Here is a 24,966-nt window from a genome sequence, read left to right on the forward strand (position 1 = left end):
GGTTTGATTTTCTCCACTTCCAGGCAAGTCACTACAAGGCTCACAGACTTTTTTCTCACCTGCCACATGGGTCCAGTGAGATCTACTGAGCTGTAAATAATGAAATGAGTGTGTGTGCAGTCATCTATAAGTTGTAAAGTACTACAAAATGGTGATACTTTGGGATTTAGGTTATTTAAGGCTGAATGCTAAAAATGTCAGGCATTGTGGCAAAAGGAATTGAAAAATAAGATTGATTAGGATTTAAAGACAAATGAAGGCACACACGCAAGTGCACATACACACTGACACTGCACAGCTCCCTGCACAGGCGGATCCTGACCATGCAGACCTGCGGCTCTGCCTCTCCAAGTGCACTCCTTTACTACATAAACCCTCCTTCTCTTCTGGGACTGTCACCCCACCAGAGCTGGCACTGAACCCCTGCTGCTGCGCTTCCCTGGGGCGTCAGCTTTTGACAGGGGGCTAACTCCCTCTGTAGGAGCCTTAGCATCCCTGGGACTTCCTTCCCCCACCCCCAGCCCCAGCAGTTTGTATCTATTCCTAACTCAGTCACCTGGCATTTGTTAAGTTCTAATGAGTGTCAGTAGTAACATTTTCACCCACTCTGTGAAATATGGAATCTTATTCATAGGCCTCTTCTTTTATATTTGTATTTGCATATCAACCAATTAATCAACTTGCTTTCTTTATGTTGCTTATTATCTTAGTCCTTACTAAATTGCCTCTTAATGTTTTCCACATAACAGAAATGTTAAAATGGATCTTTAACATTTTGGTCCAGTCTAGCCTGTGCCAGTGCAATGCCAAATCATGAATTAAAATATAATTACAAGAACCACTTATCCAAATTTTAACAATTCCTTCAACTTTACGACAGTATCTTCTACTTCGATTAAAGTCAAGTAAAATTAAAGTTCAATATTTTTATTAAAATATCTCCTTTAACATTCCATATTAATCAACATATTAAAGCTCATGATTCTAAGTAGATTACTGGAAGTTACTTCATCCAATTACAGCAATGGTTAATTTTAGATTATAGAATTTAGAATGACTTTTTGCCTTTTTTTTTTTTCTTGTTTTTAAACAGAGTCTTGCTCTGTTGTCCAGGCTGGAGTGTACTGGCGCGATCTTGACTCACTGAGACCTCTGCCCTGCAGGTTCAAGTGATTCTCCTGCCTCAGCCTCCTGAGCAGTTGGGATAATAGGTGCCTGCCACCACACCTGGCTAATACTTTTTTTGTATTTTTAGGAGAGACAGGGTTTCACCGTGTTGGCCAGGCTGGTCTTGAACTCCTGACCTCAAGTGATCCACTCACCTCAGCCTCCCAAAGTGCTGGGATTACAGATGTGAGCAACCATGCCTGGTCTGACTTTTTGCTTTCTTCTTAATACTTACTAGTATTTCTTGAATTTTTAAAAAAGAAACATAAAGTACTTTGATAAAACCAACAGTCTCATTGTTCTTAAAATTGTTCAAATGTTCTCTGGAAAAAAAAAAAAACAAAGTTATCATTTGGTTAAGAATCATGTTGGTCTGACATCAGTCATCCTATAGGAGTGAATATTGAAAAAGTAAGATATATTGTGGTGTAATCGACATTGCATAAATTTTACCATTTTGAGAAGAATCGGCTTCAAATCCTGGCTTAATGTAATACCCACCATGCTAGTTAATTTTCTTATCTTCACCTTTTCATATCCACATCCACCTAGGTGTCACCTCACAGGATAAGCCAGCATAATCCATTCTTCTTAATGAAACCACAATACATCTGACCCTGCATCTCAGGAGAACTGTATCAGGCACAGCACTTCCAGTTGACTGTGAATCTGAATGTTAGGCCTCAGGAGAAACATCCTTGCTGGGACCGAGTAGTGATTCAAAGAGATAGTTCATGTTCTGATACAGGCACATAATGTTTAATAATCACATCAGAGTAATTGGGATATCCATCACCTCAAGCATTTATCTTTCTTTGTGTTAGGAACATTCCAACTCCACTCTTGGAATAGGCACCCTGTTGTGCTATTAAATGTGAGATCTTATTCATTTCATCTAACTATATTTTTCTACCCATTAACCATCACCACTTTTCCCCTCTTCACCACTACATTTCCTGTGAGGCTGGAGGATTCTTAAACACAACAGTTAGAGGCCAGCCTGAGTAATATATGAGACTCAATCTCTAAAAAATAAAAAAGATATTACCAACTAATGCTAAAAAAAAGAATAGTCCCTGATGCTTAGGTATGAATCAGAAATGACCAAAAAAAAAAAAAAAAAAAACTGCCCTTTGCTTCCTTCTCCCCTTCTCTTCAAGTTTTCCATTGCTACTCATTTTAGTCTGGTTTAATCAGGTTTCATCCATTAAAAGCAATTGTTGGGATCACACATTTTGAGTTGTGTCAGTGGACTTCCCTCATGCTGGCATGACTCCTGCCCCAAGCCCTTAGAACAGTCACCAAGCCATATAACATAACCTCTCATTGAGTAAAACAACTGATGTGTTTAGAATGATTTCTAGCAAAAATCCATCCTGTCCAGCATCATCTCTGTGTAACAGATAAAGGAATAGGTCCTGCATCAAAAGGTTACAGAACCTGTCCAAATCAATCCCATGTGTTTTGCAATGGAACTGGGTTGAACTAAAGTGAAAATTCAGTTTTCTACTCCTCATTAACATGTCTCATGTTGCAAGGTTGAGAGGAAGGAGAACTGTAATTACAGAGAGTTCCCCCCCTCTTTCTTTCTACAGATTACTAGAACATTCAAAGAATCAAATTTAAGAAACCAGTTCATGAGAGCTCATGTTGTCAAACTGAGGTGAGTAGAACTGTAGAAAAAAATATTTAACTATAGATACAATGTGGCATATTTGACTTTTTGTCACAGAATGAATAGTAAATGACATGTTCAGATAAGTTGTTGCAATATTATGAAAATAGTATTTTAGTCATCTTAAAAAAACAATGCCAAAAAAGTCAAACATATGATCTATTTAGCTACTAATGTAAATAACCATATTACATCTATTCTTATTGGGAAGAGGAAGAAGGGGTGGAGAGAGAGTTGGGGTGAAGGTACAGTAACAAAGTCATCCTGTTGTAAAACTCCAGTGGATATCACTCACAGTGCAGCCTATGTCAATAGTCCTTCCTGCAGTTGTACAGTGCTGTGGTTTGGGTGTATCCATCCAAGATCAAGACACTATGACCATCATCAAAAGTGGCTTTTTGGTTTTATCTGCCTGACGTGCTATAATGAAAGGGTATTATGGCCAAATCCAAGGCGTGTTTATCATGAATTAATAATAGGAAGAGTAGCAGCATGCATGCTAGTTATTTGCCATTCCTGCCTTAGTTAAATATGATGTGATAAAACCGGCCTTTCCAACTGAAATAGTCACCCTTACTCACTCTCCTGTAAATGTCTCAAATGACCACATTGCTCTAGCCTTTAAATAATATGCAATAGTTCTTTGGCAGAAGAGGAATTATACCAATTCTTTCTCAAATACTAGCATCACAGGAAAATTAATTCTTACTCTCTGGAGAGTCACCTAGTAAGTATCTGGAGCACACATGTCTGGTCAGGCAAGTTTTGATGAGGAGTTAAAGGGGTAAGAAGAGTCTATGAGAAGGAAATTTTCCAAAACACCTCTCAGTCAATTCAGTGCACATGCACTTAGTACTTTCTTGTGAGTATCTGTATCAGCCACTAATACTGAAAAGTAAGTAAGCCCTAAAAACCTGTAGGACTACATGAGCCTTCTGCATTTTCTCTCTTTGCGGTCACTTCCCACTTATCACTCAATCCTCTGCAACATGGCTTCAATACCATCACAAAATATAAACTGCTCTTGCCAATTCAACAATGACATCCAAATAACAAAATCCAAAGAAACCACATCAGTCCTATTCTTGGACCTCTCAACAGTATTTCGTCCTGTTGGCCTGTCACTCTTGAAATAGGACTATCCCTTGGTTTGTATGGCCTTGTACACCCTGATTTTCCCCTTATCTCCCTAGCTATTCCTTCTTGGTTTCCTTTATGAGGTCTTACTTCTTTGTATATTCCTCATATGTTGCTGAACATCAGGCTGTGCTCTAGGCCTCTCATCTTCTCAGGTCACACTCTCTCTTTTCATTGACCTTCACTGCCACCCATATGCTGAGTGCTCTCAACGTTATATCTCTAGGCCAGTCCTCTTTTGTCTCTAGACATGAATATATGCAGCCATCTACTTGGTACCATCACGTGGATAATTCTCATGATCTCTTCCAGTTTGACTGCTTCTTTGTTTTTTTCTGGGCTCTTTTTTAGCATTGCTTTACATGGAACTTTATCATGTCTCTCAACCTCTATTTTATCTTTTATCTATGTTAGATTCTGTGTAATTTCTTTATCTCTTTTAGATAACAAATTTCTCTTCAACTTTGACTTGTATTCTGTGTAACCCATTTATTGTGTTTCCAATTTCAATGAGTATGATTTTCTATCTGAAAGTTCTATTTGTTTCTTTTGAGAATCTGCCTGGTCTTTTAAAAACATTTCTTATTTTAATTTTTGTGGGTACCTAGTAGTTGTATGTATTTATGTGGTACATGAGATGTTTTGATATAAGCAAACAATGCATAATAATCACATTGTGTAAAATGGGGTATCCATCCCCTCAAGCATTTATCCTTTGTGTTACAAACAATCCAAATATATTCTTTTAGTTATTTTTAAATGTATAATTAAATTATTATTGACCATAGTCACTCTGTTGTGTTATCAGATACTAGGTGACCTTTTAAAAATAATGTTTTCTACTTAATCTCATTTTTATGATTCCCTCTTTTATGTCATTTGTCACTTCAAATATAATCACTTGTCTGTTGATTCTATTGTGTGAAGTTTTTGAGGATAATCTTTTTGTTATTTTGATTCCACCTTGGTATGGTTTGGCTGTGCCCCCACTAAAATCTCATCTTGAACTCTGGTTCCCATAATACCCACATGTCGTGGGAGGGACCTTGTGGGAGGTGATTAGATTGTAGGGACTTTTCTCCCCTTTGCTCTGTTCTTCTCTTTCCTGTCACCATGTAAGAAAGATGGGTTTGCTTCTCCTTCTGCAATGATTGTAAATTTCCTTAGGTCTCCCCAGCCATGGGGACCTCTTTTCTTTATAAATTACCCAGTCTTGGGCAGTTCTTTATAGCTCCATGGGAAAATATTAATACACTCCTCATGATGTGTTGTTTACCATTGAAATTGTATGCTTAAATTTAATCTCACTTGGGACCCTGTACAACCTAGACTTAACACATCTACCTCCAGAGCAGCTACATCTGTCAGACATTCTAGAGGAATCAGCAGCACATGGATTTTGTTGTTGTTGTTAATTTCTTAGTTTAAAGGTTTTGGGAGTATTCGGGTAGTATTAAGGAAGATTCAGACATCATGCAGCCAGGCCCATGATTACGAATTTTCAGGTGATATTTTTTTTTTCTTAATTTAAAGCTGGATCTTGGAAACAGATAAATTTATTTTTTTATGAGATGATGAGCATATTTTTTTTCATTCTAGTTCATGCTGTTATTGGGGGGTTAGTTCGAGACTCCTGGCCTTATTCTAAAACCTCAAGTTCAACTTCCTATTTTGCACTAGCCCAAGGTCCCATCTCCAGCCTCTATGTAAATGCTAAACACAAGCCTGTGGAATATTCTAGTCCTACCACATATTATTCATATTCTTCTTTATTTTTGGTCTTCCAGGATTTTCCTTACTTTTCTATGAGCCCAGTTTTACACTTGAAATGGAATTTATTATATATTATCTATCGTTTTTATTTGTGTTATACAGAAAGTGTTTTCTAAAATTATTTAGGCTTCCATGTTGCTAGACATGGCAGTGGTAATTATTTGTTCAGTGCCTGTTTCTACATCTAAACTGCCAGACCCATATGGCAACTGTGAATCTTGGTCACAGCTAATTTCTGAAGCTTAGAATAGTGCCTAGCACAAGAAGTCGTTTATCTAACATTTTTTAAAATAAATATTAGATTAGTATCTGGAATGAATATTAAGTTACAGCTGGTCATTGAGGTGAGAGGAGGAAGCCAAGGGAGAATATGAGGACCTCAAAGCCAACTATCTTTAATGTACTTTTTCAGAAAAGAAGATAGCCAATGTTAGGTAGAGAAACTGGTTTATGAGGTAATTTTCATGGAAGAAAATAGAAATTACTGAGGCTTTAGATAATCAGAATATTTAATCAAGTCACCAAGGTTTATTGTGAGGAATATTTATCGTTAATTAAAATGATTGATGAAATCTTAATATATGACAAAAGTTAAAATTTGCTTTTGTAGCCAGATGAATGGTCCAGGTACCAAGAAATTAAGTTGAGTCTCTCACACAAATTTAGAATCTCATCACTTTATGAATTTGTTTAAGGAGATTATTTTTAATAACATTGGCGAAGTCTAAGAATAGCTAATATTTATAGTACACTTACTGTATATTATTGACTCTTCTTTGAAGTTTTGCATATAGTGATTCATCTAATCTTCATAACCCATTTTACATGTGAAGAGACTTAGATATAGAAAGATCAAGAAACTTACATAACTTATCCAAAGTTACACTGTAAAATTCTGGCATTATAACTTCAAAATCAGCTCTCCTATAGTGAGTACCATGTTCTGTGCATTGATATCAAATTTGTGAGATAGCATCGTGATATAGTATTATGTATACAAACACTGTTATAGAGATCTATCTGAAGTTAAATTCCACAAATGAATTCTTTAAAAGGGTTTAATCAAGAAGAGTATATAAACAGGATGGTGAAAAAGTGTCATGTTATTTGTTTTTTAAAATATCTTTATGATTTACAGTCAAGATGGTAGTGGTGTGAGAGCGGATGTTGTCATGAAATTTCGATTCACTAGAAATAACAATGGAGCATCAATGAAAAGCAGAATTGAGTCTGTTTTACAACAAATGCTGAATAACTCTGGAAATTTGGAAATAAACTCTTCAACTGAGATAACATGTAAGTATAATTTTTCATAAACAATTTTATTTCAACATATCCCTCAAGTTTACCAATTCAAATTCACATTTTAATTGAGAGGCTGACTTTTCTTTCTTTGAAACTAAACTATGAAAACAATACATTAAAAAGCTAAATATACCATATAGCTCTCTAACGTAAAACATTCTAAGATTTAAAGAATCATTTGGCATTTATATAGTAAATTTTATTTGCTAAAAATTCTCATTAATTATCCCTGCAACATTCCTTATGAGTGATGTTACTGTCAGATGTCATTTGTGGATATGACATAGGAGGGGTACATAGATGCTGAAGGTCAGAGAACTATTTAATTAATGATCCACCTCAGAGGCTCCTTCATTTTTCTTTGTAACATTTATCACAATTGAAATTTCAAAGTTATTTGTGTAATTTTTGTATTGTTTGGCTTTATCCTACACTATAATCATCCTAAAAAAAAAAGAACCAGTCAAACTTCTTCATCCTACTACCCTGCTACCACCTGGTCTCCCTCATATAACACATATTCAATAAATAATTCTTGCATGACTGAAATAAAAGAAATAATATATGCATAGAATTTAGGACATTCCTCCAAGTTAGTCACGTTCTGCTAGTTTAGTAAGTCATGATTTCTTCACTATGAGCTCAAGATTAAAAGGATTTTGATGATTCCCACACTAGACTGGTAGGTACCAGTTACAGATGTACTAACTGTTAAATATTGAAATGCTTTCCTATTTGTTAGTAAACAATTACTGCATCAGGCCCACAAAGTTGTCTTCCGAGATGCTTCAAATCCACTGCCCTTGCAGCTAAAGAGTTATGCTTAGCAAAGCAAAGAACTCTAAGACACTGCTCTAACTCCATAGCCTGATTGCATCTTTTATGACTGGCCGATGCTCATGCACTGCAGTTTGTTAGGTAGTTGAATATTACCTCTGCTTCCACACATTAAGGAATTCTCATGAATGCACTTCATGAGTGTTTATTTACTTAGCATTATACCAGACAATATGGTGATACAATGGTAACATAATAGCAGTTTCCACCTCCAGAGCCCATAATCTAGTTGAAGGGAAAGATATTCCAACACAAGAGTGTTGACAATCAAGATAGAATATGATCAAGGGCCCAGTGTGAGGCCCAGGCAGTGACCACTGCAGGAATCTAGGGAAGAAAGAGACCAGTGTGCTTGGGATATCTAGCAAAAGTTTCATGAAGGAGAATGGACTTTGACTTTGAAATATGGGTAGGATTTACATATTTTGAGATGAGAAAAAGAAAATTGCCAGAGAAGGAAAGCGTGAAAAAGGAAAATAGTCTGTACCGAACGTGATGCTTTGACAGAACAATGAAGAAAGGGGCCTGCTGGAATGATTGATTAGTGTTCATCATTCACATCATCATCATCAAAACACTTATTTAATGAGAACTTACTATTTTTAGGCATGGTTTTAATGCCTTATATGAATTTTTTTCTTGATTAATCCTTACAACAACCATATCCCATAGATAGTTTTATTGTCCCCCTTAGAAGAGATAAATTGCCCAGACTGACACAGTCAGTATATGAGGCAGTCAGGATTCAAACTAAGTCTGTTTTGTTCAAAAAATTAAGAATGGCCAGCTTTTTAAAATGTTCTGTCTCCAAAAGTATGATTTGGCTCCACTGAAGCTTGCAAAACAAATGTGATACCCAAACCTTGTGAAACTTTTAGTGGGAAATAACTTTGGATAAATCGGTTTGAGAGAGCATGGGAACCTGTCTTGAAAAATTTTAATTTATCTTGCAGGAAATAAAAATGACGGGTTTCTCAATTAAAAATTTCAATCAAGGAAGGATATGATCTAACATAACATTTTTTAGAAAGTATCAGTCTGGTAAGGTAGAGGTGCATAAACTGAAAAGGAGCAAAAGTGGTGGAATTCAGTTAGAAAATTGTTGTAACTGTACTGATGTCAAATGATGAAAGCAGGAACTAAAGTAGTAGCAAAAGGAATGAAGAGGAGAGAATAATTCAAAACATAGAGGACAGAGGTACAGAATCTGGAGATTATAAGACGTGGAAATGATGAGAAAGGAGGAGTTTGAGACAATTTCAGATTTTGGAAGTGGTGTCATTTTACTAAAAGGAAAGAATGAATGGCAAATTTTGGATAAAATTGGGTCACATTGCGTTTGATATGAGTGTTGGACATGCAGAGAAAACAGTCTTGTATGCAGTTCTTAAATTGAAATAGACAGACCTTTACCATCTGATACTGACATATTTTCCTTTCCAGGCTCACCCTCTATTTCCCTAAACACAACACATGCTCTAGCTCTCCTTACTTTATTGCTCCACAAACATCTTACACTTCCAAGCATTTGTGCCCACTATACCTTCCATCTGAAATCTCTTTTGTCCCCTTGTGTGCCTGAAAAATTCCTTTCAGATCTTCAAAATATAGTGCAGATGCTATTTCCTCTAGCTCAAATGTTATCTCCTCCATATAATTTATATTAGTTATTCTCTTTTTTCTTTTCTCTACTTTGCACTTACATTTATTTGAATGATTGCTTGATTAATTTCTATCTGTAAATTATGTGAAGGCAAGTCCTCTATATTTTGCTCACAGTTAAATCTGCAGCACTTATTATAGAATGGTATCATTAGAGTAATATGCGTATATTTAAGTACATGATAAATTAACTTCCCTTATAGCATTTATCATATTGCATCTCAATGACTTGCTTATGTTTCTGTTTTCCCATATAAATTGAGTACCTTGAAAGAAGAGATAGCTATTAAGTATTTAATGAGAAATTAAAGTACAAACTTTAGTATGCATAACAACAAATTGGGAAAAGGTGGTAAACAAAGAGATTTGTAGGGCCCATGAGTTAGAGATTGTTTCAGCAGGTCTGAAAGGGAGCCTAGGAATCTGCATTTTAGAGGACTCCCCCTACAACAAGTAATTCTGCTTCTTGTTGTCTGAGTACTGTACTTTAAGAAATTATGGTGAAATGATATACAGCCTTTACTGTATTTATCTTATTCTCATTTTTAAATTCTAGCACTTACTGACCAGGCTGCAGCAAATTGGCTTATTAATGGTAAGTTTTTAAATTATTTTGTAATTATAATTTGCCAAATCATAAAGAGTAAAAGTGCAAGTCTTTTGTGTACTTTTGGCCAGGGCAGTGTCTATTAAGTTGATGTCTTTGTTCTTAGTTCGCTCATGTGGTGTTGAAACAGACAGTGCTGATCCCAAGTGTCCCATGGAATGGACTTTAGGTTTCCCCTTTCCTTTTAGAAAAAGGAAGAAGTTGTAGTGGAGGACTACCCACTCTGTACTCAAAATTGGCCTCATGAAAATTTCCTTGGCAGCTTTGAGAAGCTTTTACTGCCCTGGTTCTAAAGTGGCATTTCTGCAGACTTACAAATTATGTTTGATGACACCATTTATGTAGCTTCTCCTAAACACTAGAGTAGCTTGCTTTGTTGTGAATTCAGGTTAATCACAAAGTATAATAAAAAAGAATTATGAGAAGTCTTCTCAGCTTTGGGTCTATAACCTGAAGGAAAAGTCACTACTTTTCAACATCATCCTATGTATTCTCAGGCTAGGATAGCAGAAATGCAATCCCTAGAAAACAGCAACTTACTTCTCTGACCAAAAAAAATGCAGTTAAAAATGAGTTCAATGTACCTGGTAGCTGGCCTGTCTTAGGTACCTAAGTGATTTTACAAAGTGATGCTAGTCCCATCAGTGTTTTTCAGCTTCACTACATATTTAATTCATGCTTATTGTTAATGAAACTGTGATAAACAATTTACTAGGGTATTTGTTTGGGTGATGCCACAAAGGAACATATGTATATCTTAATGAAAGCCTGGTCCTCCTTTATCCAGGAAATTTGCTAGGAAAAAAAGCCTTTAGATGGTTGTGCTATTAAACCAGGGCACTACTTAAGAGCCAACCCAGCAATAGTTGTGCAATTTACCATTAATTTCTGAGTAATAGACCACAAAAGAGAAGAAAATCATGGGAATGGGAGTTAAGAGGAATCGGGTGATCAGCCTACCCCAGCCCATTTCAGCTCTGGCCAGTAGAGTGGTCACAGGCTCTTTGAAAACATTTAAATAAACCTTATTTAAATGAAACCCTCTGTCACCCTCAAGAATATTCTGTGGTATAGCAGCTCCTTTTTGAGGGCATGTTTGGTAATACAGCATCAGTCTTGGACTGGATTCTACAAGATGAACTGCAGTCACTAAGGAGTCTTTTGGATGAGACAAGTTTTCCTCCAACTTCAGTGTGTGCATGAACCTCACATCAAAACACAGCTTTAGATTTGTCCCATGATGTGGTTCTGAGAATCAGCACTTCTAATAAGTTTCCAGGGGATGCCCATGCTGCAGGTCCACAAACCACACTGAGCATAGCAAGACCATTGAGAAAAAGGAAATTTCCCAGGAGTCTGTGGCCTGAGCTGGCACATTCAATAATGATCTCTCTTAACCTCAACTCATAGGGAATTCCAGGGAACTCTGAAACTGTCCAATATTTGAAGCCCATATGCCAACTAAATTCAGAAATGTTCTCCAAAATGCCATCTATAAGCAACAGTAGTCACAAATGAGTTGTAAAAATACATTGATCATGCTTTTTGGAAAGTCCAGCATGTCCTCAGGAAGAATGTACAAGGCATAAAAGTCATAAATTATGGAAAAACTCTTCAGCTTCTTCCAAATGTAAAGGAATCATGATCTTCCCAGCACATTAATGCCCTTTTCTCATCAGAATGTGGGGCCGGTCCAGACCTAATAACATTGTCTGAGCAGAGAATCATTGGAGGCACTGAGGCTGAGGAGGGAAGCTGGCCATGGCAAGTCAGTCTACGGGTAAATAATGCCCACCACTGTGGAGGCAGCCTGATCAGTAACACGTGGATCCTGACAGCAGCTCACTGCTTCAGAAGGTGAGAACACCGCTACCTACCCATCTGGGAACAATCAGAATAGACAGGTCATGAAGACTGCACCCTAGGATTGAATTGAGCCAGAAATAACTCAGTACAAAAAAATCAATAAGAATTTTCTTCCTATTCATGAGAGGAAAAGCATTTTTCCCCTTTAGCATGCTAATTTAGTGCTATTTCTCTGTTTCAGGTAATAGTATGTTAGCACAGTAAAGAACAAAAATTTATATGTCAGAATGTTTTTTAAATCCTAGCTATAAAAGCTTAAGAAATTTACTAAATCTCCACAAGCTTTATTTTTTTTTTTTCCAAATTAAGGGACAACACTGTTATCTGTGACTTAGTGTTACTGGTAGCATTGAGTACACCAATGTAAACATATGTTAAATGTCAGCAAAATGAATTGTTGTGGAAGATTTGTACATTATATCATGGAAGCTGATGGCTAACCTAGAGACCACCCCATGCCATTAATTTATTCATTCATAAAGATTATCGAGTATCTAGTATGAGCACAGTGTTATATATTGTAGAAGCTACTAGTATAAACAAAGTATTGCCTCTGCCTTCAAAGAGCTTACACTCTAATGTTGGAATTAGAATGCACAAAAATAATGATCAATTACAATGAGTAGCATAAATAAAAATTTTTTAAAAAGGCAACTTATAAGAATTCTTAATTGAGGTGACTAAACTATTGCCGACACGAGGGTGATATGCTGCCAGTGGAGAGTAGGTTGCATAAACTTACCCTATTGGTAAAAAGAAAAGTTCACATTGCTCATAAAAGAAGGATTTTAGACTTCAGCATAACTAAAATCTGTTTGTTTCAAACCTGCCTTGTTACTGGGGCATCATAGACCACAACAGTTGTTGGGAACTTAAATCAAAAAGTTCACCCAGAAAAATAATGGAGATTTGAACTCGTGTGCCCGTGATCATATCAATTTTCTTCTCAGACTCTTACTCTAAATTGGACTTCCTTATCACACACACACAGTCTTCTATAGCCAGATCAATCCAGTCTTATTTCTCAAAGCATGTACCTTGAGCTTCAGATAAACAGCATTGTTCTCTTGCCCTGGACTCTTCCTACATTTCCCTACCTATGAGTATCTGCTCAATCTGCTTATCCTTGAAATGTCAATGTATTTCCCAAATCTCTATTTGAATTTTATGAAATTTTTGATAATTTCTAAGTAGTCTTTTTCAGATTTATAGGCACTACTTCATGGTACAGTGCCTGTTACAAAAGTATTTGTTAAATTTAGAAGGAATAAAGGTTTAAAAGACGAGGGTCGTTTCTGAACTAAAGTTTTAGGAAATCCCAAATTATTTTGAATTTTTCTTATAGTAATTTTATAACAATATTTTTATATGCAGTGAACACATTTGAAATTTCAAAAGATACTTCCAGAATTACCAGTTTTCTGATATAGATTGGCAAATTTATTACTACATCCCAAATAACCCAAGAGACAAAATTCACAAAAACATTTCAATCTTCATTGCCACTTGAAAGGTCAAAAAGCAGAAATGACACGCACTGATTTCAATCATACTCTTGAATGTGGGAACCAGGAATTCAAATACCTGGACTTATCAGGCAATTAGCATAACCAAGAATGGAATAGAAACCTTACTGGATTCTAAGCCCTATTCAGGCCCAACCACCAAAAACTAAGTAAATGATATCACTATAATGAAAGCCACAGTTATAAACATCACCAATGATGACCAAAGGAATCCATGGAACTTTGAATTTTGCCACCCCACATCCTTCTATTCATTACCATGATTGATCCACTAAAGCTAACAAACTGCGTGAACCTTGTATTGGGTCCTTCCCTAAAGACCTGATTGTCACTGAGAACCATCAGTGAGCATTTGTTTGGGGCACAACCAGCCTTACATCGAAGTACATAGAAGTGATGAGGTGTTATCATAGAGGATTATCGAATTATCACCTCTTCTATGTAGCTTTCCCTGATACTCTCTTTCCTCTACATTGAGTTCCACAGAAATTTGTTTATCTGCCTTTAACAGTTGTCCTCATGATTTGTGATATTTGACTTACCTCTTGTCAGTTTCCTTCACTAGTGTGGAGTTCCTCAAGGAAAGAGATCATAATTACTTTTATTTTTATTCCTGGAGACTCATATTATTCCTTATACAAAGTAGACACTTAACAATGGCTTCTTGAACTATAATTAATGAAAATAATAGCTACCTTCATGAAAGTTCACTTTGTGCCAAACACTATACTTGACATAATACATTTCTCATTAATGCTTAAAAATTGTGTGAGAAGGTATCACCAATCACATTTCATATGTAAATAAACCCCAGAGCTATTAATTAACTTGTCATAAATAACACTTTTAATATGTGGCATAGCCAAGATTTAAATATAAATGTGACTGGTTCCAAAACGATGCTCTAATTCACTAGCTGGAAAGAAGAAAAGGAGGAAAATAAACAAGTAGGAGGAAGAGAGGGAGGGAAGAGAGAAAAGGAAGGAAAGAAAGAAGAGTCTCTTCAGAACTTTCACTGTAAAGACTCCGAGCAAAGGAAGTTGAATATAAAAACAATCATGGGTTTGTTTTCTAATGTTTTTTTCTTCAAAATTTTTAACTCAGGTTCACTCTTACACAAACTACTGTGTTTTATAAAAGTATTTCAGGTCATAGAATTTTTATTTTCTGTATTAACTTCACTATCTAATCTCCATAAAACTCCTAAATTGGTATTATTTGGTTACATTTTGTTTTTACTCAACCCTTAGGAACAATGTTAAGTTAATCAGCCCTCCAAATCACAGATCCTTATTTTCATCAGTCTGTACAAGGCATTTCTCTCATTTTATTTTTTTTTTCCTCCTGTCATCCCTGGATTTCACTTCCACTGCCCTCCTTCTGCCCATATGCCTCATACTAATATGTTCGAAATATACATGTCTTAAAAGTACATGCATGCACCTACAAAACCTATAGTGCTTTTTGGTATGTATATGTATTTAATTTAAATAAGTAGCATTGTGTAAAAGTCTAACATTGTTTCTTACCGTTTTCACTCAATCCTTGGAATTTTCATCTGAAGCACTGCTGCATAGCACCCCACGGTATGCAGTCACCATATTTCCTTCATCCAATTAGGTTGCATGACCTACCTTCCCATTGCCACAAAGAGCACACACAAAATATTTGTGCTTATCTTTCTGTAAACCTCCAGTAATTTCAGAAGCACACAAGCAGGCTGTAAAATATACCAGAATACTCTCTGGGTACTTAAATCTTTACCAGTAATGCAAAAGAGGTCCAATTTCCCTCCACATCAACATTTAGTATTATTCTTTTGTTTAAGTTTTATCAGTCTTTTAAATGTACATAAGATGCTCATTTTTATAATTTTAATTTCTCAGATTCCTAGTTTGAGTATCTTTTCATATATCTAAGAGCTGTTTTGATTTCCCCTACCATGAACTGCCATTGATATTCTTTGCCTATTTTATAATGGTTTTACTGTTTATTTATTACTGGTTTACAGACTTTTAAAATATATTCTACACAAATTTTAGATAGTAAACATTACCAATCTTTTCCCATGGTTTCTCATTCATCTGGTAAATTTAGATACAGTATATCTCATTTTGATTTAATAGAATTCATTCTTTTTTTATCTTTTAGTTTGTGTTTTTGTTGTTTAGCCAAAAAGTCCCTATTCCTAGGTCACAAAGGTAATGTCCTTTTTTTTTTCACGCTACTGTTCTATCTCTGTCTTCCTCTATGTATATAGACGCACATATACTTGTATACACACACATATACATATATATGAGGGGAGTTCAATAAGTTTATGGAAAATAAAATTAAAAGATAAAATAAAAAATTATAAACTTTATTTCTCAACATAAGCTCCATCAAGTTCAAGACACTTTTGTAAGCAATAATACCAGCCATACAGTCCATCCCTAAAGAACTGAGGGTCCTGAGAATTTAACTATGTCAATGCAGTCTTTTTTACATTACCTTTTTACAGTACTTATTGAAGAAAAACAGGTGCCCTTTAAAGATTGTTTTAAGATTAGGAAACAAAAATAAATCAGAAGGAGTCAAATCAGAACTGAAAGGTGTATGCCTAGTGATTTCTTACTGAAACTTTCATAAAACTAACCTTATTTGATGAGAGGAATGAGCATGAGCATGGTTGTGGTGGAGAAGAACTCTGGTGGAGCTTTCCTGGACACTTTTTCTAGTAAAGCTTTGGCTAACTTTCTTACTCTCATAAGAAGAAGATGTTAGTTTTCATTGACCCTTTAGAAGGTCAACAAGCAAAATGCCTTCAGCATCCCAAAAATCTGTTGTCATGACTTTTGTTCTTGACTAGTCTGGTTTTGCTTTGACTGGACCACTTCTACCTCTTAGTAGCCATTGCTTTGATGGTGCTTTGTCTTCAAGATTGTATTGCTAAAGCCATGTTTCATCTTCTGTTATAATTCTTCAAAGAAATACTTCAGAATCTTGATCTGAAATGTTTAAAATTTCTACTGGAAGCTCTGACCTTGTGTACAGCTGATCTGGGCAAAACAGTTTTGGCATCCATCAAGTAGAAAGTTTGCTCAACTTTAGTTTTTCAGTCAGAAATGTATAAGCTGAACCAGTTGAGATGTCTATGGTGTTGTCTATTGTTTCTCACTGTTAATTGTTGGTCCTCTTTAATTTAGACATGAAGAAGATGAAATTTTTCCTAGCAAATTGATGTGGATGATCTGTTGATGCGGACTTCACCCTCAACCACATCTCTTTCTTTCTTAAAACAAATTATCCATTCATAAACTGATGACTGGGGGAGACGTTGTCCCCATAAACTTTTTGTAAGGCGTAAATAATTTCACCATTCTTCCAGTTTCATCATAAATTTGATGTTTTTTTGCTTCAGTTTTAGCAGCATTCATGTTGCTTTGATAAGAGCTCTTTTCAAATTCATGTCTTAGTCCTCTTAGTGCCTCAAACTGATCCTGTTCAGTATAACAAGTTAGTATAAGTCTATTTGCATGCAAAAATTTTTGAAATCCATGCATAATTTGTTTATAATATACATTTTTCATGAACTTTTGGAGACTCCATACGTACATATGTATATATATGCACACACACACCAAGATCTTCAACCATTATCAGACTTAGTGCAGAAAAATTATTCATCCAGTAATAAGATAAGAATGCCCCTTGTCATCACTACTATTTAAATGGTGCTCCTGGCTAAAGGAAAAGATAGGAATTGAAAGAAATTAGTTAAATCTAAAATGTTTATTATTTCAGGCTTCTTAGTTGCTTAAATGGGAAGGGAGGTATGGACAAAAGAGAAATCAAAGATATTTGTGTTATGCTACTTATCATTAACGTATCAGCATAACTTCATTGGAGTAGAAAAACACCAAGATCACCCCAAGATATGTTTTCTAAAATCTTCTCCATTTCTTTAGACAAGTGACCATGTATTCTGCCAGTGAAGAATTAAACTCACTTGCCAGCTTATAATGCAGGAATATATAACAAAGAGATGTGGATCCAATAGTTTCTGGATAGTGGTACAGGATGGCTAAGACAAATTTATATATCTGAAATGTTCACAAATTCCCTACTCATATAACATGTTTTCATAATGTTTTAGCAACTCCAATCCTCGTGAATGGATTGCCACCTTTGGTATTTCCACAACAAATCCTAGACTAAGAATGAGAGTAAGAAGTATTTTAATTCATAACAATTATATATCTGCAACTCATGAAAATGACATTGCACTTGTGAGACTTGAGAACAGTGTCACCTTTACCAGAGACATCCATAGTGTGTGTCTCCCAGCTGCTACCCAGAATATTCCACTTGGCTCTACTGCTTATGTAACAGGATGGGGTGCTCAAGAATATGCCGGTAAGTGTCTCAGAAAAAAAATTAACAATAGAAATGTCTTACATTTGCTATTATGTAATTTTTTTAAATTAGGAAATGCCTGGAATAGGTGTTTCTATTCTTCTACAGACAGAATCATTCTATATTCTGTTCAGACCAAGCTCTGGCTACCCCTGAGTTTCCTTAGCAAAGCAAAGCAATGCCCAGGAACTATGGAGAATTCTCAAATATAGTAAAAGGAAAATGTAAAACAAAGTTATGAAGAACATGAGTTATTTAATAATACGGAGATTCTATAAGATTCAAACAGCTTCCCTATAAACAATAAGAAAGATTTTGTTTGTTTGTTTGCTTGTTTTTTAGAGACAAAGACTCTCTCAGACTGGAGTGCAGTGGCGCAATCATGGCTTACTGCAGCCTCAAACTCTGGTCTTAAGAAATCCTCTTGCTTCAGCCTCCCAAGTAGCTGGAACTATAAATAAGTGTGTACCACCATAGCCAGCTTTTTTTTTTTTTTTTTTTTTTTTTTTTTTTTTTTTTTCTAGAAACAGGTTCTTGCTATGTTGCTCAGGCTGGTCTCGAATTCCTGCCCTCAAGTCATCCTCCTGCCTTGGCCTTCCAAAGCAATGGGAGTATTTAGATTAGACATTCTATGAGGCCTTAATAATTCTCAAAGTAGTAATTGCCCTTTGAAGTATTCTAGGATAAAATAAATCCTGCCTCTATGCAAAGACTCGATCTGTACATAAGCATTGTTTATATTTGTTTATTGAATGAATACAATGGAAACTAAAATGAGGACAATGCACAAGAGCTACTAGAACCAAAGAGAAAGTAAGAGTATCAGCAAAGGAGTTGAAGGGTAGCATTGACAATTTCCCTGGGCTTTTACCCATGTTGTAGATTGTCTCTCCAAGGAATAATACAAAGCCTTAATAGTTCTAGAACATGTTCTATTGTGTTTTTGTGGCCCGAAGTAATTTGGTGTAATAAATAAAATTTGCACCAGTCATGAAAAACTGGTGGTGTCATTCTGAGAGTACATCAATATAAAATAGACTAGTTCTTTAGCCTTGAACCTAGGCTGGTTTCTCTTTTGCTGCTAGGTTAAAGGTTATTCAATATGTAATCTTCCAATCCAAAGTCTGTCAGTGGATAATTTAAATTCTTTTAGTCAATTTTAAGATAGCAAATTTGTTTTCTCTAAAGGTTTAAGGGGCATTGTGTCACAAAACTAAAGCAAAAAAAAAAAAAACTGATCTGCAAAAGGGGTTATCTTCATCTAGTTGGAGAATTTTTGCTGCAAAGAAACTCCAGAGTAAATCTTTAGGAGCCTTCACTGTTAAATATGAAATAATGTTTGGAGTACACTTATTTCTTCTCAAATTTATTATAGGATCAATAATGTACATATCTTGAAGTCCATTTTTTTCCTGCTTTTATACCAAACAGGCTCCACAGTTTCAGAGCTAAGGCAAGCACAAGTCAGAATAATAAGTAATGATGTATGTAATGCACCATATAGTTATAATGGAGGCATCTTGCCCGGAATGCTATGTGCTGGAGTACCTCAAGGTGGAGTGGATGCATGTCAGGTAAGCTCAAGACAATCTTATCCATGTCATCATCCAAGAAGTGTATGAGCACTCCCTAGTATGTGATAATGTGATAGACATAAAGGGAACAGTTACAATACACAGTTCTGTTCCTCTAAAATTTATAATCTAGATTTTATAAATAAAAATTTTTATGAAGTTTATCTATCATGAAAGCATTCACTCTGAGAGGCCACATTACAGAGTAGTTAACCATCCAAAGCCAAGAATCAGAAAGATCTCGATTTGAATTCCTTAACCTCCATTACCAAGTCACTTTATCTAAAAGCTGGGGATAATCATAGTAGCACCTAACTTTTTGCGTACTAAGAAAAATTAAATGAAGACTAAATATGTCAGGCACATTTTAAGCAGCAAAGAAATCTCATCTATTTCACTGTTGTTAATGTAGACCATGGTCACTGGTGTTAATAACTTTAACCTCAACCTTTTAACTGCTATGAAGGATTAAATAAAAAATTAATCACTATATTATAAAATTAATATATATAGTAAATGAATTTTAAGAGATAAATAATAATTTTTGGACACCTTGAAGACAGAAACTTTATACAAAATCCTAGTAATTTAAGTCACAAAAGCTCCTACAATAATGAAACAGTACAAATGAAAAAGAAAAGAAATAACTATTAGATTTGGATCTAGCCCATAATTTTTAACCAAATGTACAAAAACAAACAATAAATATGAAATTCTCACTGTAAAGTGATTAAAATCAAATTTTAATTCTAAAATGTTAAATTAAATTATCTAAACATAATTGATGCGGTTATGTCTTTTAATAGGTTTTGTTCACATATCTGAAATCCAACTCCATATAGTAACAGGAACAGGTAGTGTCAGAAATGGAATATTCTTTTAGCCTGGAGTTTTAAAAAATCGATCTGTTTACTTGAGGAACTTGTTGCTGTTTTTCTGGGTGAATTGTATACAGAAGGATAAGAATTATTCTTCACATCAAAAGGTCACTGACTTTCATATTTAGTGCTCATGGTCTTTAAAAAGTGGATAAAAAGTAGTTCTCACATTTTAGGTAAAGCCTCCAATCCATGAGCACTTTTCCCAAAATGAAACATTTTTATCAACTGTAAGTTGTGTGTAGGTGGAGATTTGTTTTTCAATTGTCAAGTTACTGTTAATTACCCAGTCCTTTATCTCCTTTCGGTGGAGATGTCTCTGCAGTAGGAAATCTTCCTTGCTCTCCTTCCTGTTTCTCTGTTACTACTAGCCCTGAAACAACAAATTCTCAAGTTTCATGATAGCTTTCCAAAGAATCCATCAATCAAATAAGCAACATACCTCCACACTGACAACTCCAGACCTACTGAGAGCATTAATTAAGACTTAAAAATGCCGGGCGCGGTGGCTCAAGCCTGTAATCCCAGCACTTTGGGAGGCCGAGACGGGCGGATCACGAGGTCAGGAGATCGAGACTATCCTGGCTAACACGGTGAAACCCCATCTCTACTAAAAAATACAAAAAACTAGCCGGGCGAAGTGGCGGGCGCCTGTGGTCCCAGCTACTCGGGAGGCTGAGGCAGGAGAATGGCGTGAACCCGGGAGGCGGAGCTTGCAGTGAGCTGAGATCCGGCCACTGCACTCCAGCCTGGGCGACAGAGCCAGACTCAGTCTCAAAAAAAAAAAAAAAAAAAAAAAAAAAAAAAAAGACTTAAAAATAAGCATGTGTTTTAAAGGGGTGTTATTCATTATTTTCCCATTTATAATGGCCTTACCTTCTGTCACTCGGTGCATACAAATTATTCTCTTCCTTCAAGCCCAGTTCAAGCCATAACTCATCAAGATACTGTCCATGTGTATTCCACTCTAGGCCTCACTGATTTTTAACTGAAATACTATAATGCATAGTCCACACTTCAAAAAAAAAAAAAAAAAAAGAACACAGCACTTTACATAAGAACTTAAAAGATCTTATTTGTTTTGTCCATTCTTTTGTTCATTTTTACATTCATTAATTCAAAGGAATTATATTAATTACTTTCTATGCACCAGACATTATGTTAGCACAACAATACTATCCCTGCATTCAGCAAGCCTATGGTCTACAAGACAGGACACAAATTCAAATGTCTGCAGTCAGGCAATGAAGCTGGCTAGATATGGAAAAATTACAAGTCCCTCTTGCTTTAACATTTACTTGCCCACATTTGGTCAGACATCATGCAAAATAATTTCTCACTATAGAAAAAGCACTACAAAAACAGTAATAGAAAGTACTGAGAACTGGTTAACTGAAGCATGCATATGTCATATAAAAGAAGCAGGTGACAACCAGCTTCACGAAGTATTTGCCATGCATACTGGCACTTCACACACTGACTCTTCTCCCCATCTAGACCAGTAATTAAACAGGTATGGATGAGCTAGCTACTAAGAGCAGCCAATGAATAGCTGACTAATTTAGAAGCACACTTGGTAATAATAGCTGACTTTTATTAGTACTGACTATACAATATGCTAAGCTGTACTCAAAGTGCTTTGAGTTTTAAACTCATACAAACATTATAAGAGGAAACAGAGGTACAGAGAGCTATTCACCAGCTTATCAAAGGTCACATAGCTGGTAAGTGGAGGACTTAAACCCAGAATGTAAGACATACTCAATATGTCTCCCCAACTAGATTATTATGCGCACAAATGTTTGTTGGTTTGTTGGTTCATTATTACGACTGGGTGGTAAGTATCTCATTAGGAGTGTTTTGCTTATGACTATATATATTTCTTCACCAAAAGAAGACTTTTTGATGATATACTATGCATCAGACACCATGTAGTGTGCCAAGGTTAGGAAGATAAGTGAGACTTCCAGAAACTCATTCATTCAACAAACATCTCCTAAGGGCTAGAAGCTTCGGTTTCAGCAGTGTACAGAATAGGTATGTTTTCTTTCTGTTGGACCTTACAGTATATCTGGGAAAACAGACATTGAACAAATATAATAAATGCAAGTGAGTGTTTCAGAGGCATGCAGCTGCTATATCAAAAACAAAACAAAACAAACAAACAAAAAACTGACCAATGGGATTAAGTGTAAATAGGCACACAAATGCACAAATGTGCTTTTATAAAGTAGTGGAGCAGTGACAGAGACACACACAAGATGTAAGGACACAGTGAAGAACAATTGAGCCCAAAGCTGGAAAGGGTGAGAGTGGGAAGGAAAAAGGTTGCTCAGAGAAGTCTTCCTGAAGGAGAGAAAGCCTGGATGAGTAGGAGGCAACCACGCAGTGACTGAGGGAAATCTGAAAGATGTATTTGTTATCTTCTCAGACTTGCTGAAGGAACAACTCGGGTACTTTGAGGATTTCAGTGATTTTTCCACGACTTGGTATAATATTTCAAAAGGAAATAGGCTGACTTTATTCATATAATGGATGTGACTCCTTCCTCGACTGCCATAGAAATAAACTCCTTAATATTTTGGGTTTGTCTTTGTACTTGAGTAATAAGTCATTCTGTTTTTTTACAGGGTGACTCTGGTGGCCCCCTAGTACAGGAAGACTCACGGCGGCTTTGGTTTCTTGTGGGGATAGTAAGCTGGGGAGATCAGTGTGGCCTGCCAGATAGGCCAGGAGTGTATACCCGAGTGACAACCTACCGAGACTGGATTAGGCAACGAACTGGGATCTAGTGCAACAAGTGCATCCCTGTTGCAAAGTCTGCATACGGGTGTGCCTGTCTTAAATTCCAAAGCTTTACATTTCAACCGAAAAAGAAACTGGAAATGTCCTAATTTAACAACTTGTTACATAAACATGGTTTAACAAACACTGTTTAATCTTTCTTTATTATTAAAGGTTTTCTATTTTCTCCAGAGAACTATATGAATGTTGCATAGTACTGTGGCTGTGTAACAGAAAAAACACACTAAACTAATTATAAAGTGAACAATTTCATTACAGTTGTGCTAAATACTAGTAGTGAGAAAAACAGGAACCTTGAGCATGTATACTAGGGGAATCTGCACAGGTCTAATGGGTCATGGGGTCTTCTCTGAGGGTTTCGCTGAGGATGAGAAGCAAGCAAAATGTGGAAACATGCAAAGGAAAAAGTGATGGAATAATATTCAGGACAAAAAGAACAATATGAGGCAAGAGAAATAATATGTATTTAAAATATTTGGTTACTCAATATCTTATAGTCAGTATGAGTCCTAAAATTAAAAATGTGAAACTGTTGTACTATATATAACCTAATCTTAATTATTCTGTACGAACATGCTCCCATAGGAATTAGTGGATAATTTTCAGCTATTTAAGGCAAAAGGTAAAATAGTTCACTCCTCAACTGAGACCCAAATAATTGTAGATATTTTTCATGATGACCCATGAAAAATATCATTCATCTACCTAACGGAGAGACTATATCTACTTTACAGAGAAGTTAAGAAATATACCTACACAACCTTCTCGGGTGCTTTACAACTACATAGTACTTTTAACAACAAAATAATAATATTTTTAAGAATGAAAAATTTAATCATCAGCAAGAATTTCCCACTACAGACTTCCTGTCACTGGTAGTTATATTTTTGAGAGTAAAATGATCTTCAAATGCTAAATCTAAGTAATGAATTGAAAGTTTAAAGAGGGAGAAGAGTTGGTTTGCAAAGGAAAAGTTTAAAAGCTTAATATCAGTAGAATGATCTTGAAGACAGAAAAAACTTTTTCACTCTTCCTCTCTCATTTTCTCTTTCTCTCTCTCTCTCCCCTTCTCATATACATGCCTCCCCCACCAAAGAATATAATGTCAATTAAATCCACTAAAATGTAATGGCACAAAAATCTATGTAGTCTGAATCATTAATATTCCTGAGTTTTATGAGCTCCCAGTGCAGCTAAAGTTTGCCTATGCATGATCATCTACGCATCAGGGCTTCCTCCTTCTAGAAGCTAACTCCCTACATCTGGACGTCAGGACTGCTCCATACATTTGCTGAAAACTTCTTGCATTTCCTGATGTAAAATTGTGAAAATACCTACATTAAAGCCATCTGCTTTAAGGGAAGGGGAGTTGAAAATGCAACCACCTCTTGGCGAAATGTACAAAGACATCTTTGCTATACTTTATTTCAAATAAATTCTTTTAAAATAATTTCTCTGCCTAATTATTTATGGAAGTTACGACTTTTGAAGGACAATTCAAAAGCATTTATTTAATTGGTTCTGCAATGAAAGAACTGCCACGTATACTCTAGTAAAGGCCTGGCACTTTCTCCTACCTTGTAATCAAGAGCTATAATTGAGGCAAGCGTCCAGCTTGACACTCCTCAGCTGCACCCTGTGAAGACAACATTGAACTGGTAATTTAGAGTAAACCTCAAGGGAAGGGAGTCTTTGTGCTTGAGTATGTTTGTGTGTTTGTGTGCGCAGCTGCCCTCATATAATAGCAAACATATGT

General features: G+C 35.8%; 1 protein-coding gene across 1 annotated transcript in view; it reads left to right on the plus strand.

The window, feature by feature from the left end:
* The window catches only part of TMPRSS11D (transmembrane serine protease 11D), a 60,996-nt gene extending 36,336 nt beyond the window's left edge, over window positions 1–24,660 (plus strand). The window contains exons 4-10 of the mRNA XM_005555187.4: window positions 2,763–2,830; window positions 6,891–7,048; window positions 10,113–10,151; window positions 11,843–12,020; window positions 17,694–17,953; window positions 19,385–19,527; window positions 23,036–24,660. Of these exons, the coding sequence (XP_005555244.2) occupies window positions 2,763–2,830; window positions 6,891–7,048; window positions 10,113–10,151; window positions 11,843–12,020; window positions 17,694–17,953; window positions 19,385–19,527; window positions 23,036–23,197 (1,008 nt within the window). The 3' untranslated portion in view covers window positions 23,198–24,660. The remainder of the gene's footprint in view (window positions 1–2,762; window positions 2,831–6,890; window positions 7,049–10,112; window positions 10,152–11,842; window positions 12,021–17,693; window positions 17,954–19,384; window positions 19,528–23,035) is intronic.
* Window positions 24,661–24,966: the final 306 nt, after the last annotated feature.

This window comes from Macaca fascicularis, chromosome 5, assembly GCF_037993035.2.
Source record: "Macaca fascicularis isolate 582-1 chromosome 5, T2T-MFA8v1.1".
Taxonomy (NCBI): domain Eukaryota; kingdom Metazoa; phylum Chordata; class Mammalia; order Primates; family Cercopithecidae; genus Macaca; species Macaca fascicularis.